The 16,251-nt window shown below is 41.8% G+C and overlaps 1 protein-coding gene and 1 pseudogene across 9 annotated transcripts in view; one reads left to right on the forward strand and one right to left on the reverse strand.

Moving 5' to 3' along the window:
* The window catches only part of TUFT1 (tuftelin 1), a 40,836-nt gene that overhangs the window by 13,230 nt on the left and 11,355 nt on the right, over positions 1–16,251 (forward strand). For 3 of the 9 annotated variants that reach the window (XM_045545087.1, XM_045545090.1, XM_045545093.1), the window contains 5 exons: positions 9,169–9,270; positions 10,263–10,349; positions 10,897–10,986; positions 12,564–12,629; positions 15,239–15,352. In XM_045545087.1, the coding sequence (XP_045401043.1) occupies positions 9,169–9,270; positions 10,263–10,349; positions 10,897–10,986; positions 12,564–12,629; positions 15,239–15,352 (459 nt within the window). Of the gene's footprint in view, positions 1–8,231; positions 8,650–8,685; positions 8,761–9,168; positions 9,271–10,262; positions 10,350–10,896; positions 10,987–12,563; positions 12,630–15,238; positions 15,353–16,251 lie in introns of those variants that run through there. The other 6 variants (XM_045545086.1, XM_045545089.1, XM_045545095.1 and 3 more) reach the window with 5 other exon arrangements.
* LOC123633982 lies at positions 4,181–4,757 on the reverse strand (annotated as a pseudogene).

Here is a 16,251-nt window from a genome sequence, read left to right on the forward strand (position 1 = left end):
GAGCATTTTTTCTTATATTTGCTGGCCATTTGTATATCTTCTTTTGAGAAATGTCTGTTCAGATCATTTGCCCATTTTTTAAATGGATTGTTTATTTTTTGCTATTGAGATGTTTGCATTCCTTGCATATTCTACATATTAATCTCCTCCCAGATGAATAATTTGCAAATATTTTCTCCCATTTTGTAGTTGCCTTTTCACTCTGTTGACTGTTTCTATTGCTGTGCAGATTTTTAGCTTGATATAATCCCATTTGTTTATTTTTACATTTTTGCCTTTTTAAAAAAAATTTCAGAATATTACAGGGGTAGGAATGATGTTTGTATATCAGTTCCACAATTGATGGTGTGAGGTAGGAGTTAATATACATTTTTTTCTTCAACAAGGCATTTTTACTTTAACCTGTAGGCATATGGAGTCATTAAAATATTTTGAAGAGGAGCATTATGTCAAATTTAGAGGAACTGATAATTTTGTATGACTACTTATATTAGTCACTATTTTCTCACTTAGCCGTCATGCTACTATCTTACCAACTGAAAAACTAAAGCTGAGGGAGGGTAGTGTCAACCTATACAGCAAATGGAAAACCAGAGCCCATGTCTGAGCCAAGGTCTAACTGTTCCAAGTGCTATCCTTTTTCTGCAAGGGTGAGAGAAAGGTTGGGCTTGAGGGGCAGTGAACCAGGCAATAAATCTAGTGGTTATCTAGGTACTGTTGTATATCATCTCATTCTATCAAAATAGAAGATATATCCTAAAATAAAAAAATATATATAAGAAAAAAAGAAATCGAAAATAACTTAGGTGGGGTTAGGTTGAATAAATTAGTTTAATCTATAAAATAGAGTACTAGTAGCCATTAAAAGTCAATTTTGAAGAATATTTAATGTGAGAGAAATTAATGATAAAATGTTAAAAGGGAAAAAACACAAATTTATAACTGTGTATAATAGTATACCTTTAAAAATATGCATAGAAAAATTATAAGGAATACATTATTTTAATGGACTATTTCTGGGTGGTAGGATTATAAATGCTTATTTTCTTCATTATTTTCTTCAGTTTTTGTCCCTGAAAATGCTTCAAAGAATATTAATTACTTTTAAAAAAAGGTAATTATAGATTCACATGCAGTTAAATGAAATAATAGAAATCTCAAGTACTCCTTACTCACTTTCCCCTGTGGTAACATCTTGTTAAACTATAGTACCCTGTCATAACCAGGCTTTTTTTTTTTTTTTTGAGACAGTGTCTCACTCTGTTGCTCCAGCTAAAGTGCCCTGGTTTCATCATAACTCACTGCAACTCCAACTCCTGGGCTCAAGTCATCCTCCTTCCCTCCCTCCCAGGGTTAGACTAGCTTCATAAAATGAATTGGGAAGTGTTCCCTCCTCCTCTGTTTCCTGGATGAAATTATGTAGAATTGGTGCCAATTCTTTAAACATTAGGTAGAATTCTGCAGTGGAACCATCTGGGCCTGGAGGTTTTTTTTAGAGTTCTAAAATTATAAATTTAATTTCCTTATTAGTTATAAGGTTATTCAGATTACCTGTTTCATATTGGGAGAGTTGTAGTTTGTGTTTTTTAAGAAATAGGCCAGTGAATCTAAATTGATAAATTTATGTTCATGGAGTTGTTGATAATGTCTGTCACCTTATCCTTTTGATGTCTGCAGGATCTACAGAATACCTCATTTCAATCCTCATATTGGTAATTTATGTGTTTCTCTTTTATTTTTTGTCAGTCTTGCTAGGGTTTGTCAATTTTATTAATCTTTTCCAAGATCTTTGTTTCATTGATTTTTCTTTATTTTTTTTGTGTTAAATATCATTCATTTCTGCTATTACTTACTTACTTATTTATTTATTTATTTATTTATTTATTTATTTATTTATTTATTTATTTTTATGAGACAGAGGCTCCCTCTGTTGCCCGGGCTAGAGTGCCATGGCATGGAGCCTAGCTCACAGCAACCTTAAACTCCTGGGCTCGAGTGATCTTCCTGCTCTAGCCTCCCAAGTAGCTGGGACTACAGGTGCATGCCACCACAGCCAGCTAATTTTTTCTATTTGTAGTTGCCCATCTAATTTCTTTTCTTTTTTTTTTTTTCTTTTCTATTTTTAGTAGAGATGGAGTCTCGCTCTTGCTCAGGATGGTCTTGAACTCCTGAGCTCAAGGGAGCCTCCTTAGCCTCCCAGAGTGCTAGGATTACAGGTGTGAGCCACTGTGTCAGCCTGCTATTATCTTTATTATTTCCTTCCTCCTGCTTGCTTTAGGTTTAGTTTGTTCTTCTTTCTCTTGGTTCTTGAAATGGGAGCTTAAGTTATTGTTTTGAGACTGTCCTGTTTTCTAATGTATACATTTAGTGCTATAAATTTTCCTCATAGAACTTCTTTAGCTGTGTCCCACAAAGTTTGATATTTTGTATTTTCATTTTCATGTAGTTCAATGATTTTTTAATTTGCCTTGAGACTTCATCTTTGACCCAAGGATTATTTAGAAGTGTGTTGCTTAGTTTCCTAATGTTTGGAAAATTTCCTGTTATCTTTCTGATTCCTTTCTAGTTCAATTCCATTATGGTTAGATAACATATGGTTTCAATTTTGAGTTTGTTGAGGTTTGTTTTATGACCCAGATTATGGTCTATCTTAGTATATGTTCTGTAGATGCATGAAAAGAATGTGTATTTTGCTGTTGTTGGTTGGAGTGTTCTATAAATGTTAATTAGATTCTGTTGGTTGATGGTGTTGTTGAGTTCTTATATATCCTTGCTGATTTTTTGTCCAGTTGTTATCAATTTTTGAGCAATAGGTGTTGAAGTCTCCAAATATAATTGTAGATTTCTGTATTTCTGCTTTGAGTTCTATCAATTTTTAACTTCACATTTTTCAGCTTGTTTGATGCGTATTCATTTGGAATTGCTATGTCTTCTTTGTGGATTGATCCTTTTATCATTATGTAATGTCCCTTTCTGTCTCTGGTAATTTTTTTTACTCTGAAGTCTACTTTATCTGATACTAATGTAACCACTCATACTTTCCTTTGATTAATGTATACATAATGTATCTTTCTCTACCCTTTTACTTTCAACCTGCCTGTATCTTTATATTTGAAGTATGTTTTTTGTAGACAGCATATATGGAGTCATTTTTAAGAAACTCATTCTGCCAGTCTGTTTTTTTAAATATACAGCGTCTGTTTCATTTCCTACATTCCAAAAAATTAAAAAACTAAGTAGAATAGTATAATGAACCCATATTTTCCAATTCCAACAATTATTAATTCATAAGTAATCTTACTTCACCTACAACTCCATTCAGTGCCTACCACAACCCTACCTCAGGTATTTCTAAGCAAATTATTTCACCCAAATTTCTTAAGAACTTAACCAAATAGTCATCAAACAGATTAACTCCTCAATATCTTATATTCAATTGGTGCATCTGAATCAAGAGCTAAATAAGATCCATACGTTCCAACTGGTTGCTACCTCTCTTTTACTTTTTCTTACTTAATTTTTCTGATAAAGACTTTGAACATACCTTACTACTTTCAAGGTATTCATCAGGCTTTCCTCATGGACTGGATGTATAGTAAGAGAAATCAAGATTGAACATTAAATTTTGCCTTAAGGGCCAGGTGTGGTGGTTCACACCTATAATCCTAGCACTCTGGGAGGCTGAGGCAGGAGGATCGCTCGAGGTCAGGAATTTGAGACCAGCCTCAGCAAGAGCGAGACACCGTCTCTACTAAAAAAATAGAAATAAATGATCTGGATAGCTAAAAATATATAGAAAAAAATTAGCTGGGCATGGTGGCACATGCCTATAGTCCCAGCTACTCGGGAGGCTGAGGCAGAAGGATTGCTTGAACCCAGGAATTTGAGGTTGCTGTGAGCTAGGCTGACGCCACGGCACTCTAGCCCGGGCAACAGAGTGAGACTCTGTCTCAAAAAAAAAAAAAAAATTGCCTTAATAATTCGTGTTCTATTCCTTCTGCATTGTTCTTAGTTCACTAGAGTTTATTCCTGAACTATATACTTGCCAAGTAGTTAAAAGGGATAATCAGCTTAAGAAAAAGTCCCAAATCAATATGTCTTTTATTGCATCATTAAAATTGTAAACAGGTCTTAGGAATCATCTGGCATCATCTTGATGGAGCAGGACAACTCTTAGATCTTATTTATCAGCCTGCTAAACTGTTCCTTTTTCAAAGACATAGATACCATCCCAAAATTTTCTGATATCCTTGTTTTTAACTGTTGTGGCTTGCTGAATCAAAGCAGCTGAATTTGAACCAGCCCAATGTCCTTTCCTTCAAGGATTAACTCATCTTTCTGGGCTTGAGATACTGAACAAGCAACACCTGGCCTTATCTGAACCCTGTGGATGTATTTTGTAGCCAAGAAATTTCATATTTCAACAAGAGGTCCATTGTCTTGGATAATGACATTGATGGGGAAGTGAACATACACAGACCTCATCTGGTAATTTGGAAGCCCAGTGTAACATCCTTGATCGTGTTCTGTGCATGACTACAAGTAGTGCGAACAGTAGCTGGTTCCTTTCTATTTCCCCACCATTTGTCAACCTGGAGCCTCTTTTTCTTTCCAAGGAGACTGAATTCTACGTTGATGTGATTGAAGTCCCTCCGCAGGGTTCATCTGGGACCCTTCACTGTAACTGTACATCCCTTAAGAGTGATGTCGATATTTTCTGGAATGTTGACAGTCTGATTGCTGAGAATGGTCTCCATTCTCACAGTAGATGGGTCAAAACCAATCTCTGCTTTTTTAATTAGTATATTTAGACCACTGACATTTAATATAATTATTGGTATGGTAAGTCTGCCATTTTCTTTTTGTATTTTGTTTGTTCTCTGTTTTTCATTTCTCTGCTTTCTTTTTCTTGCCTTCCTGTGGGTTACCTGAACACTTTTTAGGATTCCATTTTGATTCATTTATAGTATTTTTGAATGTTATTTCTTTGTATAGCCTTTTTAATGGTTGCTCTAGGTATTACATAACTTACAGTCTACTGGTGTTGTCATTTTATCAGTTTGTGTGAAGAAGAGAAACCTTTCCTTCCTTTTACCTTCTCCCATTTATAATATTAAATGTTTAATGTTATAATATTATATATTATTTAAATATATAATATTTAAATATTTATTCTGTGTACATTTAGAACATCAGTATTATAATTTTAGCTTCAATCATCAAACATAACTTAGAAAACCTAAGAGGAGAAGGAAACTCCATTGTATTACTCATCTTTTTTCTGTTTCTTTCTTCACAATATTTCAAGTTTCTCTTTTTTTAATTGTTTCCTTTCTATTTAGAGAATTTTGTAGCCATTCTTTAGTGTAGATTCTGCTGGTGAGAAATTCTGTTAGTTTCCTTTTTCTGAGAATGTCTTGATTTTCCCCTCTTTCCTGAAGGATATTTTCTCTTGTTTTAGAATTCTGAATTGACAGTCCTTTTTTTCGCACTTGAAAAATATTGTACCACTTTCTTCTGGCCTCTGTCATTTCTGAGGAGAAATCTACTGTTATTCAAATTGTTCCCACCCCTCTTGTCCCCAAAGTGTCATTTGTCTCTGCTTTCAAGATTTTTTCTTTGTCTTTAGTTATCAGAAGTTTAATTGTGATGTATCATGGCATGAATTTTGTGTTATTCTATTTGGGATTTGCTTGGTTTCTTGAATCTGTAGGTTTCTGTCTTTTGCTAAATTTGGAAAGTTTTCAGTCATTATTTCTTTAAGTACTTTTTCAACTCACCCTTTCTCCTCTTTGTCTGGAATTCTGATGACATGAATGAATGGGATAATCTCTTAGTGCCCCAACCCAGCCTAGTTGTTTATGCTCTTTCATTTGGAATGCCTGAGTTTATGAAATAAACCAGGCTTGACCTTCATTGGCTAATAATTCCTTTGTTCTGACTAAGGGATGCCCACGCTTTTCCTAGCTGCCTCCAGGTATGGGGAGATTGTATTTTAATCCGAAGTGCATGTTTTCATCAAAGTATGTCCTGGTAAAAAAGAGTTGGTAGTCATTCTGGCTATTTTGAAATCATTTTCTCTTCTTTTTTTTTATAGTGTTCTCTTGACCTAGATGTTATGGAACATTCACTGTGCATTTAGAAAATACTGTGCTAAAAGGCTGAGGTAGGCCAGGTGTGGTGGCTCACGCCTGTAATCCTAGCACTTAGTGAGGCCGAGGCAGGAGGTTCATTTGAGCTCAGGAGTTTGAGACCAGCCTGAGCAAGAGTGACACCCCGTCTCTACTAAAAATAGAAAGAAATTAGCTGGACAGCTAAAAATATATAGAAAACAGTAGCCAGGCATGGTGGTGCATGCCTGTAGTCCCAGCTACTCCAGAGGCTGAGGCAGGAGGATTGCTTGAGCCCAGGAGTTTGAGGTTGCTGTGAGCTAGGCTGACGGGCAGACAGCAACCCTCAAGGAGTTAACAACTGGGAGGGGTAATTCCTCATGGAATACAAATGACTGAGAGGCAGATGCCTTAGGAAGCCTTGTGATGTTGAGGGAGCTCAGAGTGGGAAAATGTGTTTTCCACAGGATGCAGGGATAGCATCATGGTAGATGTGGCACCCAAATGTGAACTCTTGAGGGACTTGCAGATGCCACGGGTGAAAATAGGAAGAAAGAATATTTAAGGTACAGGAAATGATAGCAACAAAGGCACTGAAGTTCGAAAGCACAGGATGTATTGGGTGGGGGGCAGTGAGGGACGGTAGCAAGAGAGGTGAGTTGACCCAGACCATGGAGAGCTCTGTATGCCACACTAAGGATCTGGCTTTTATTTCATAGGAATTAAGTGTTTTTGTAAAACCAGCTACTTTGCTAGGATTGGGAAGGCTTAAGAGCCATTTGGCTGTCTTTCCTAAATTTGGGTTCATTCCAAGCAGTGGGAGGAGGCTAACATTTGAATGCCTCCCTTCTGTGTGGCAGAGAGTTACCTCCATATATTTTCAATTAATCTTCAACAAAACTCTCCTCAGTTGTATGGTAGTATTCCCACTTTATAGGTGAGAACACCAAGAGTTAAGTATCTGATCAAAAACTGATTTTTTCTCTACCAAGTTGTAAGGTTGTCTTCTGCAGATATTTGGAAGGTTAGGAGGGTTCCTTAAAACCTGTTATGGGTAAGATGGCATCGATGCTCCTGGGCCTTGAGGCAGAGGATGACCAGATGGCCTCAACGTCACTTCCTTGGGTAGCCCAGCACCCATCTTCCCTTTATTGCCTGGAAGAGGCTTATACTCCACCCTCATGCTGTCGTAGAATGGAATCTGGAAGGTACCTAAAAGATACTTAGTCCAGCCCCTTATTTTTCCAGTGGGAACTAGAGGACCCAGATGGTTAAGCCCCTCATTCACCTCCACATATAAATTATTGGGAAGGGCCGGGCGCGGTGGCTCATGCCTGTAATCCTAGCACTCTGGGAGGCCGAGGCGGGCAGATTGTTTGAGCTCAGGAGTTCGAGACCAGCCTGAGCAAGAGCGAGACCCCGTCTCTACTAAAAATAGAGAGAAATTATATGGACAGCTAAAAATATATATAGAAAAATTAGCCGGGCATGGTGGTGCATGCCTGTAGTCCCAGCTACTCGGGAGGTTGAGGCAGTAGGATTGTTTGAGCCCAGGAGTTTGAGGTTGCTGTGAGCTAGGCTGATTCCACGGTACTCTAGCCCGGGCAACAGAATGAGCCTCTGTCTAAATAAATGAATGAATGAATGAGAAGGTTTGGTCCACTCTGCCTTGCTAGCCCTCTGTGAATGTTGTTGTCTTCCCAGATCTCTAGGCCCCCACTTCTCCCTCTTGCCACGTGTTTTTCCTTTCAGGGTTTTTCTTTTCCCCACAAGGTGTTTTAGCTTTTGTTTTTTGGGGGGTAGGGTATCACCCTGTCACTGAGGCTGGAGTGCAGTGTAACCTCGAACTCCTAGGCTTAAGTGATCCTCTTGCCTCGGCCTCCTGAATAGTTGGGACTAGAGGGGCACACCACCACAGCTGGCTAATTTTTTAATTTTTTGTAGAGACAGGGTCTCTCTGTGTTGCCCAGGCTGGTCTTGAACTCCTGTCCTCCCAAAGTGCTAGAATTTAGGTGTGAGCCACCACACCCAGCCTATCCTTTGAAATTAGGTTGATCTCTAGATAAACATCTATTATCTTACCTGCTTTCACTTGGATAATTTCTATCTGTGTGGCTCATACAAATGGGAGTTTGCATTCAAATATTTTCCTATAGTTTGATTCAGGAAGAATATACTAGTCTTGTAAACTGCATCAGTAATTTCCTGGCTGGTTGTCAGGAGCAGAAATTCTGGATTGGGCATGACCAGTCCAGGGGTGACCTCTCCACAGCTGGGGGAAGGGGAGTCCATGCAGTGTGCTCCCTGTAATCTGAGAACCAGGGTAGCCCCATGGGCGCTGTGCGGAGCAGTGGGCTGTGTAGTCTCTGGTGCAGTGGAAAGGGAACTGTCAGATGGCCCCAGAGACATCCCAACACCTGATAGTGGGCAAGCTAACACCATCTCTGTGGACCTCAATTTTCCTCGTCTGTGAAGTGGTGATGACACGACCCACCCCACAGGGTTGGCGGAAGCGCACCTGCACTTGTAGACTGTAAAGGTAAAGGGTTTTTGTTGCTGTCATTGTCATTATTAGGGCAGCGTGGACATTTTCAGGCTGACTCTGCAGAGTGAACTGACAGGGGATGAACTTGAACACATAGCCCAGAAGGTATTGAGGTTTCTGGTGGGGCGAGGCCTCCTCCCCTCACCAATTCTCCCTCCTTGCTGCTGACCCCTCACCCCATGCTGCGTGGAGCCATCTCTGCTGTCCCAAGCTTGGGAGCATCTCCTTTCAGAAATACCAGCTGACCTCAGCATTGCGCACTGCTTTGGAGGATGGGGAGACCCCCACTACAATTAAAACTAACCTGCGATTTCTGCTAATGTTCCTCATCTGGGGTTCTTGCTGCTGTGTGGCTTCTGTTAGAGCTTCTGAAATGAATTTTTGGAGGGAAAAACCAGACTAACTCCTCAAGTCTTCTGAGAAGCAGGTCTTCTGCGTTGGTCGAGGGTTTGGAGTTCTGGGCTGGCCATGTGGTTTCTGAGCCATCTTTCTCTCTCTGTGTTTCTCTGCCAGGCGGGCAGGAAGACCTATGCCATGGTGTCCGGCCGCTCAGCTGGTCATTCTCTGGCCTCAGAACTGGTGGAGTCCAATGATGGACACGAGGAGATCATTAAGGTAACCTTAGTTCACCACCTTTCTCCCTCCTCTCATTCTCCCTGCGGGTACATGAGAGGGAGCAGCTGCCATTGCCAAAGGAAGCTTGTGGTTTGACTGGAAGGAACCAGACCTGAGACACTAGTTCTTTGCCATCTCCTGGAAATATCCTAAGACTCTCCAGGAGACTATAATCTGCCCATAGTGACTTTGGTACAATCTGGCTGCGGGCATGGGGATGGATGGATGACCTTACTAGGTGCCTGTCCATTGGCCATGTTTTGCTGCTGGAGGTTGTAGAGACAGGTGGCAGGTATGTTTATGGAACTTATTTTTTAAAATGAGAACATTTTTTTATTTCTTTTCTTTTTTTAAAAACCCAGCTTTTTGAGATATAATTCATACCATATAATTGACCCAGTGAAAGTACACTCATGCTGCAGAATATTTCAGTCAATGATGGACCACGTATATGATGGTGGTCCCATAATACCATATTTTTACTGTACTTTTTCTATGTTTAGATATGTTTAGAGACACAAATACTGTTGTGTTACAGTTGTGCTACAGTATTCAGTACAGTAAAATACTGTACAGGTTTGCAGCCTGGGAACAACAGGATATACCACACAGCCCAGGTGTGTAGTAGGCTATACTATCTGGGTTTGTGTAAGTGCATTTGTTTGCACCATAGATTTGCCTAATGACATATTTCTCAGGATATATCCCTGTCATTAGGTGATGCATATGACTGTATTTGTATGTTTATGCCTATATAGCTATATATCATTTAGCTAAATTTATTGCATTAGGATAAATTTTCAGAAGTAGATTTGCTAAGTCAAAAAGTAAATATATTTCTGAGTCTTCTGATCTGAATCACCAAACTGCTACCCACTAAATTGATGGTAACAATTTAGCCTCCTACCAGCATTGTATGAAGCTGCTTGTTTTTGTGGAATTAATTTAATTTGAGGTTTCTTAACTAAATAGTGTTATCTTCCTTTTTTCAGGTGTACTTGAAGGGGAGGTCTGGAGACAAGATGATCCACGAGAAGAATATTAACCAGCTGAAGAGTGAGGTCCAGTACATCCAGGAGGTGGGCGCCGCTTCCCTCTGAAGGAGTGCTTGGGTTATTTCTCTAAACCTCACATTTTTTTGGCTTCCTTACTTTTAAGGATTCTGGTTTTTTCCCTTCTGTTCCCTTTATGTCTCTGAAGTGCCACCAGGCCTTTCCATGTGTCAAATAAATATCATTTTTGACCCTTTGTACCCAATCCATGCATCCACAGATAATTATGAAGCACCATGTGCCTAGCACTGTCCCCCAGCCATATTATCTAAAATATCAGCCACCTTTCCCAGTGTTTCCTAACCTTCTCCCTGGCTCATTTTTCTCCTTGGCATGTCTTACCATATAACATATTACATGCTTTACTTGTTGGTCTGCTGTGTTGTGTGTCTCCCCAACTAGAATGTTGGCCATAGCCCCACTTGACCAGGGTCCCTCCTTCCTTCCTGCAGCCAGTACTTAGAACAGCACCTGACTCACAGTAGTATGGGCTGGGGACAAGCACAAAGGTGGGGGAGTTGGTTTGCTCCCTTTACCGGCCCTAAAGCTCAAGTTTCTTGCCCTCCCCTCCCAGGCCAGGAACTGCCTGCAGAAGCTCCGGGAGGATATAAGTAGCAAGCTTGACAGGGATCCCGGAGAGTCTCTCCATCGACAGGAGATACAGGTAATAGGAAATAGCCCATGGTTGGGTCCCCACTGAGGAGGTGGGGTTGTGCCAGCCAGTCCCATGTACCAGTTACGTGGTGTGTGCTGAATCTAGCACCACTGCCAAGAATGGAGAAAATCTAGGTGTGCTGCCTTCTCTGAATACTCACGATCTAGAGTTAGGGCTGTCCGGCAGGTGGGCACTTGCACTTACATGTGTCAGCCTGTGTATAAGTACACCTGATCCTAACACACTATACAAAATGGAATTTTATAATGAATGATCATCAGTTATTGTCATAGCCTCTTATCTATAAGGGTTCTGTGATCGATATTGTAATTCAGAGTTTTATAAAGCAGTCCCCCCTAAATCCAAACTTCTTATAAGTTGATCTTGCTTAATTTGTTGGGTGATACCTGTGCTGTAAACTGAAGTCTTTGTCCTGCTTCTTCCTGGCCTGTTATTAATCTGTGTATGTAACTGTTAATATATCTAACCTGGGATGGGAAGCTCCTCGAGGTTAGGGGTTCCCCCTACCAGGCCCGACACCCCATAGTCTGGGATGCAGGAGGCATCAGTAAATATTTGTTAGACTGAACAGATTGGATAAATCCTTTCTGAAGTGGAGAATCCTGGGATCGTGCTTTTCAGCTTTTCCAAAATTTGAGGACAAAAATGTCCTCAGGAGAGCAGCGACTTCACCCTGCTGCTCCTTTAGATTCTGAGCTGTATTTCCTTCATTTGCATTTCTGTTTGGGCGGGGTGGACTTTGTCCAGCAGTCCCTGCCTTCATTCCCCTGGGAGGGAGCAGTGGCCCAGCAGCTGGTGCCAGGACAGTTCTTCTTTGTCTTGGGCACGCACTAGGCTTGCGTGGGACATTCCCTAATTTATTTTTCTGTGGCTGAAGGTAGGACTTTCAGCGCCTGAGCTCACATGTGGCTGGTGGGAGTTGCTTTGTCAGGTGGTGGAAGAGCGCAGTGTGCTCAGAGACTGGCACAAAAGTCCAGGCCCCGTGTTTACACAAATCAGCCATCATATGATGAATAATCAGGCATTGGTTTGGAAAGAATTATGACAAAAGCAGCTTCCCCTTGCCATTTATGCTTTGTCAACCCTTGTCAAGATCCCCGGGGGCAAGGGAAACTGTTTGTTACAGACAGTTGCCTGTGTTCCCCTGGCTGGGAGGTTATGGGCTCCATGCATCTTCCAACCTGCTGAGAGGTTTTAGCCTGAGGCTTCTTTCATCCTCCTTACAGGGGGAGGGTATTTCTTCTCAGGGCCACACACATTTCTCCACCCCGTCTTTGTGTGTTCCCGTGAAGCACTGGAAGTCTTTTTTTCCCTTTCCCTTCCCTTCCCTGCCTTGCCTTCCTCTCTTCTTCTTTCCCTTTCTCCTTTCTTCCTTCCTCTCTTTGCTCTTTTTCCTCCTCCTCCCTCCCTCTCTCCCTTCCTTTTTTCTCTCCTTTTCTCCCCTTGCCTCTTCCTTCGTCCTTCCTCTCCTCCCTCTTTCTAAGATTTGAGTCTTAGGAGAATAATATTTTGAAGCCCGTTGCTTGGAACTGTTTTAACTACCAGTTTTATTTTTCTTTGAACAGGTGGTTCTAGAAAAGCCAAATGGCTTTAGTCAGAGTCCCACAACCCTGTACAGCAGCCCGCCTGAGGTAGGTGACAGAGGGGACACCATGGTGACTCTGCTTAGCCAGATCCCTCTTCCCTGATCCCTTTCTCTGTTTATTGCTCCCTCGCCCTCTTTGTCTCTCTAATACAAGAGTAATACTTGATGTAAAAATTCAAACAATAGAGAAATATGAAAAGTTGAAATTCCCCTTCCCCAGTCCCAGTCCTGGGAAGTATCTGCTGTTAGCAGACTGAACTCAGTGGTCCTTCTCGAGCAGACTCCTCAGCCTCAGCTGCCGCCTGGAATGGCCTTCGAGCTTTATAGGAGATCATGCCGGTCCCCACCCCAGGGATAGTAATTCTGAGGTGTGGCCTGGGCATCAGGACTTTTAAAAGCTCTTCAGGTGATACTAGTAGTGTTTAACTAAAGTTGAGTACCAATATTCTAGAGTGTTTTTCTGTACATAGACAACCATATTTAAATACCATATTATGTATGTTATTATATATACACATCCCATATACACACACACACATATGTATGTAATATACATATACTTTTCACAGATAACAAGGTCATGGTAAATGCATTATTCCTTGCCTTTTTAATTTTTTAAACTGAAGAATATAATTATAGTTGTCTTTCCATATTAGTACATATAGATCTAAATCAATCTTTTGAATACCTGCTTAGTATTTCCTTCCATGGCTATACTTTAAAAAAAAAAAAAGTTTGTTATTATATACTGTATGTAGCATTTCTTTTTTTTTTTTTTCTTTTGAGGCAGAGTCTTGTTCTGTTGCTTGGGCTAGAGTGCTGTGGTGTCAGCCTAGCTCACAGCAACCTCAAACTCCTGGGCTCAAGCGATCCTCCTGCCTCAGCCTCCCAGGTAGCTGGGACTATAGGCACAAGCCATGACGCCCAGCTAATTTTTTTCTATTTTTAGTAAAGAGGGGGTCTCGCTCTTGCTCAGGCTGGTCTTGAATTCCTGACCTCAAGCGATCCTCCCACCTCGGCCTCCCAGAGTGCTAGGATTACAGGCATGAGCCACTGCTCCTGGCCCCTCATGTAGTTTTATCTCACTTTTTTGTCACTTCATATTATATCATATGATGAAATAATATTTTCATGAAAGTGTTCCATGTCATTAAATAGTCTTATGAGAACACCATTTCAAATAAATACATAATAGTTGTGTTCCAGGAGCCTTTGAAGCATTTTCACCTGCTCAGTGGCTTAGGTGAGGCTATAGGGGATTTGACCAGATAACTTGTTGATGTCTAGATTTAGAATGTCATGATTCTGGCCCCTCTTCAGATGTGCAGTTTGGATTTTCCCATTCCCTTGAATCACCACATTTGGCAAATATGTTGTTGGCAACAAATTATATTAATAATAACACCTGGTAATATCTGTTTAGCCTCTTTCTTCTGACAAGCTCAAAGCTCTGCCAGATATTATCTTGGCTATTTTAAAGGCAGCCTGTAAGGCAGGGTGTTGTAAGGAGTCTTGTCACTGCTTCACAGATAAAGGAAGGAAGGCCCACAGGACCTGGTAATAATGCAGTGACTGGGACCCTGTCTCCCTCCTCCCAACTGAGAGCTCTGCGCTCTGGTTTGAAGATATTGCTGCTTCCCACAGTGCAAGACAGGGAGAGATTCTTCCCTCAGACACCCAGGGAGCTCGTAACTGGTGTCTGGTGTCTGTGCAGCAAAGATGGGGGCGAGACCCTACATGTCAGCTCAGCCCTAATCACCAGCCCACAGTTGGGTGTGTCTGGGAGAGACTGAGCAATAACCTTGATGAGACACCTTTTCCTACACTGAATCAGATTGCGGACTGCTTGGGTGCTCTTGCCCTTAACCTGTGCATCCATCAGTAACCCTTCATCTGCTGATCTCGGTGCCAGGTGCTGAGAACGATGACGGGTGTGCCTTTGGGCCCCTGCCCTGGAGATGAGTTCCAAAGAGGAACATGGACCCTGCTCTCAGAGAGGTCTAGTCTGATGCAGGGAAGCAGGGCACAACATAAAGATGGCATACATGTACCTGCCAAGAAATCACTGGTTGACATAGGTACAAATTATTACTGAGCATGTCTTAAAATAATTCGGTGATTTGAGGCTAGCTGAATTCTCTTTTTTTTTTTTTTTGAGACAGAGTCTTGCTCTGTTGCCCAGGCTAGAGTGCCGTGGCATCAGCCTAGCTCACAGCAACCTGAAATTCCTGGGCTCAACCAATCCTGCCTCAGCCTCCTGAGTAGCTGGGACTACAGGCATGTGCTACCATGCCTAGCTAATTTTTTCTATATATATTTTTAGCTGTCCAGATCATTTCTTTCTATTTTTTTTAGTACAGATGGGGTCTCGCTCTTGCTCAGGCTGGTCGGGAACTCCTGACCTTGAGCAATCCTCCTGCCTCGGCCTCCCAGAGTGCTAGGATTACATAGCTGAATTTTTTAGGGAGAAAGTTTCATTGAACAACTCAGAATTCTTGGCTGCCTAAGACTAACTCTCCCCCTGTGTGATGTTAATTCTTTTGTGAGGGTGTTCTGGATGAGGTGGTCCAAACCAGTGTGTGGCAGGGAGCGGACCTTCTCTTACCAAATAAAAAACATGGTGGCTTTGCCTTCCCTTCCCTGCTCTGGTCATAGGTGGACACCTATATAAATGAAGATGTTGAGAGCTTGAGGAAGACCGTGCAGGACTTGCTAACCAAGCTGCAGGAGGCTGAACGTCAACACCAGTTAGACCGTGTGGCTTTTGAGGTGAGATCTGGGATTTGGGGAGAAGGTGCCCTAAGGGATGGGCTGCTGGATGCAGGTGCCAGTGACGTTCTCGGCTTGGACTTCATGTCTCTCTGGCTGGGTGCCACCAACTGGAAAGGCAAGGCTTTGAGGCCTGGGGCACTTCTCATCTGCTTTTCCTTCTCGTGGACACTTACTATGGTTTACTGTCCAAGGCTGGCCCATAGTTCAAAGGTCAGCTCTTGATTTTCTGCTCAGATGAAGTTGAGCAGTAATACTAGTGTGGGACAGCAGGTCATTCAGAAGTCATTTCTGTGTGTACCATGATAAGAGTCACTGGGCTGTAAGGCTCCATGCAGGCGGGGACTGCTGCTGTCATGGCACCACTGAGTCCCCAGTGTCTGGCACAATACCTGGCTTAAGGTGGGTGCTTTGTGAATGTGGGATGGATGAGTGCTGTCAGCTGTGTTGTCATAGAAAGAACTGTGCCCATGGAGTCAGAGGACTTTAGCTCTAGGCTTTACTGTGCAGAGCTTTGTGATCTGAAACGAGTATCTTAATTATTGTTATAGAAGGTAACAATAGATTTTTTCTTGAGACAGAGTCTCACTTTGTTGCCCGGGCTAGAGTGAGTGCCATGGCGTCAGCCTAGCTCACAGCAACCTCAAACTCCTGGGCTCAAGCGATCCTCCTGCCTCAGCCTCCCGAGTAGCTGGGACTACAGGCATGCGCCACCATGCCCGGCTAATTTTTTCTATATATACTTTTAGTTGTCCAGATAATTTATTTCTATTTTTAGTAGAGACAGGGTCTTGCTCAGGCTGGTCTCGAACTCCTGACCTCGAGCGATCCACCCGCCTCGGCCTCCCAGAGTGCTAGGATTACAGGCGTGAGCCACCGCGCCCGGCCAACAGTAGATT

Source organism: Lemur catta, chromosome 3 (genome assembly GCF_020740605.2).
Source record: "Lemur catta isolate mLemCat1 chromosome 3, mLemCat1.pri, whole genome shotgun sequence".
In the NCBI taxonomy this organism is placed as follows: domain Eukaryota; kingdom Metazoa; phylum Chordata; class Mammalia; order Primates; family Lemuridae; genus Lemur; species Lemur catta.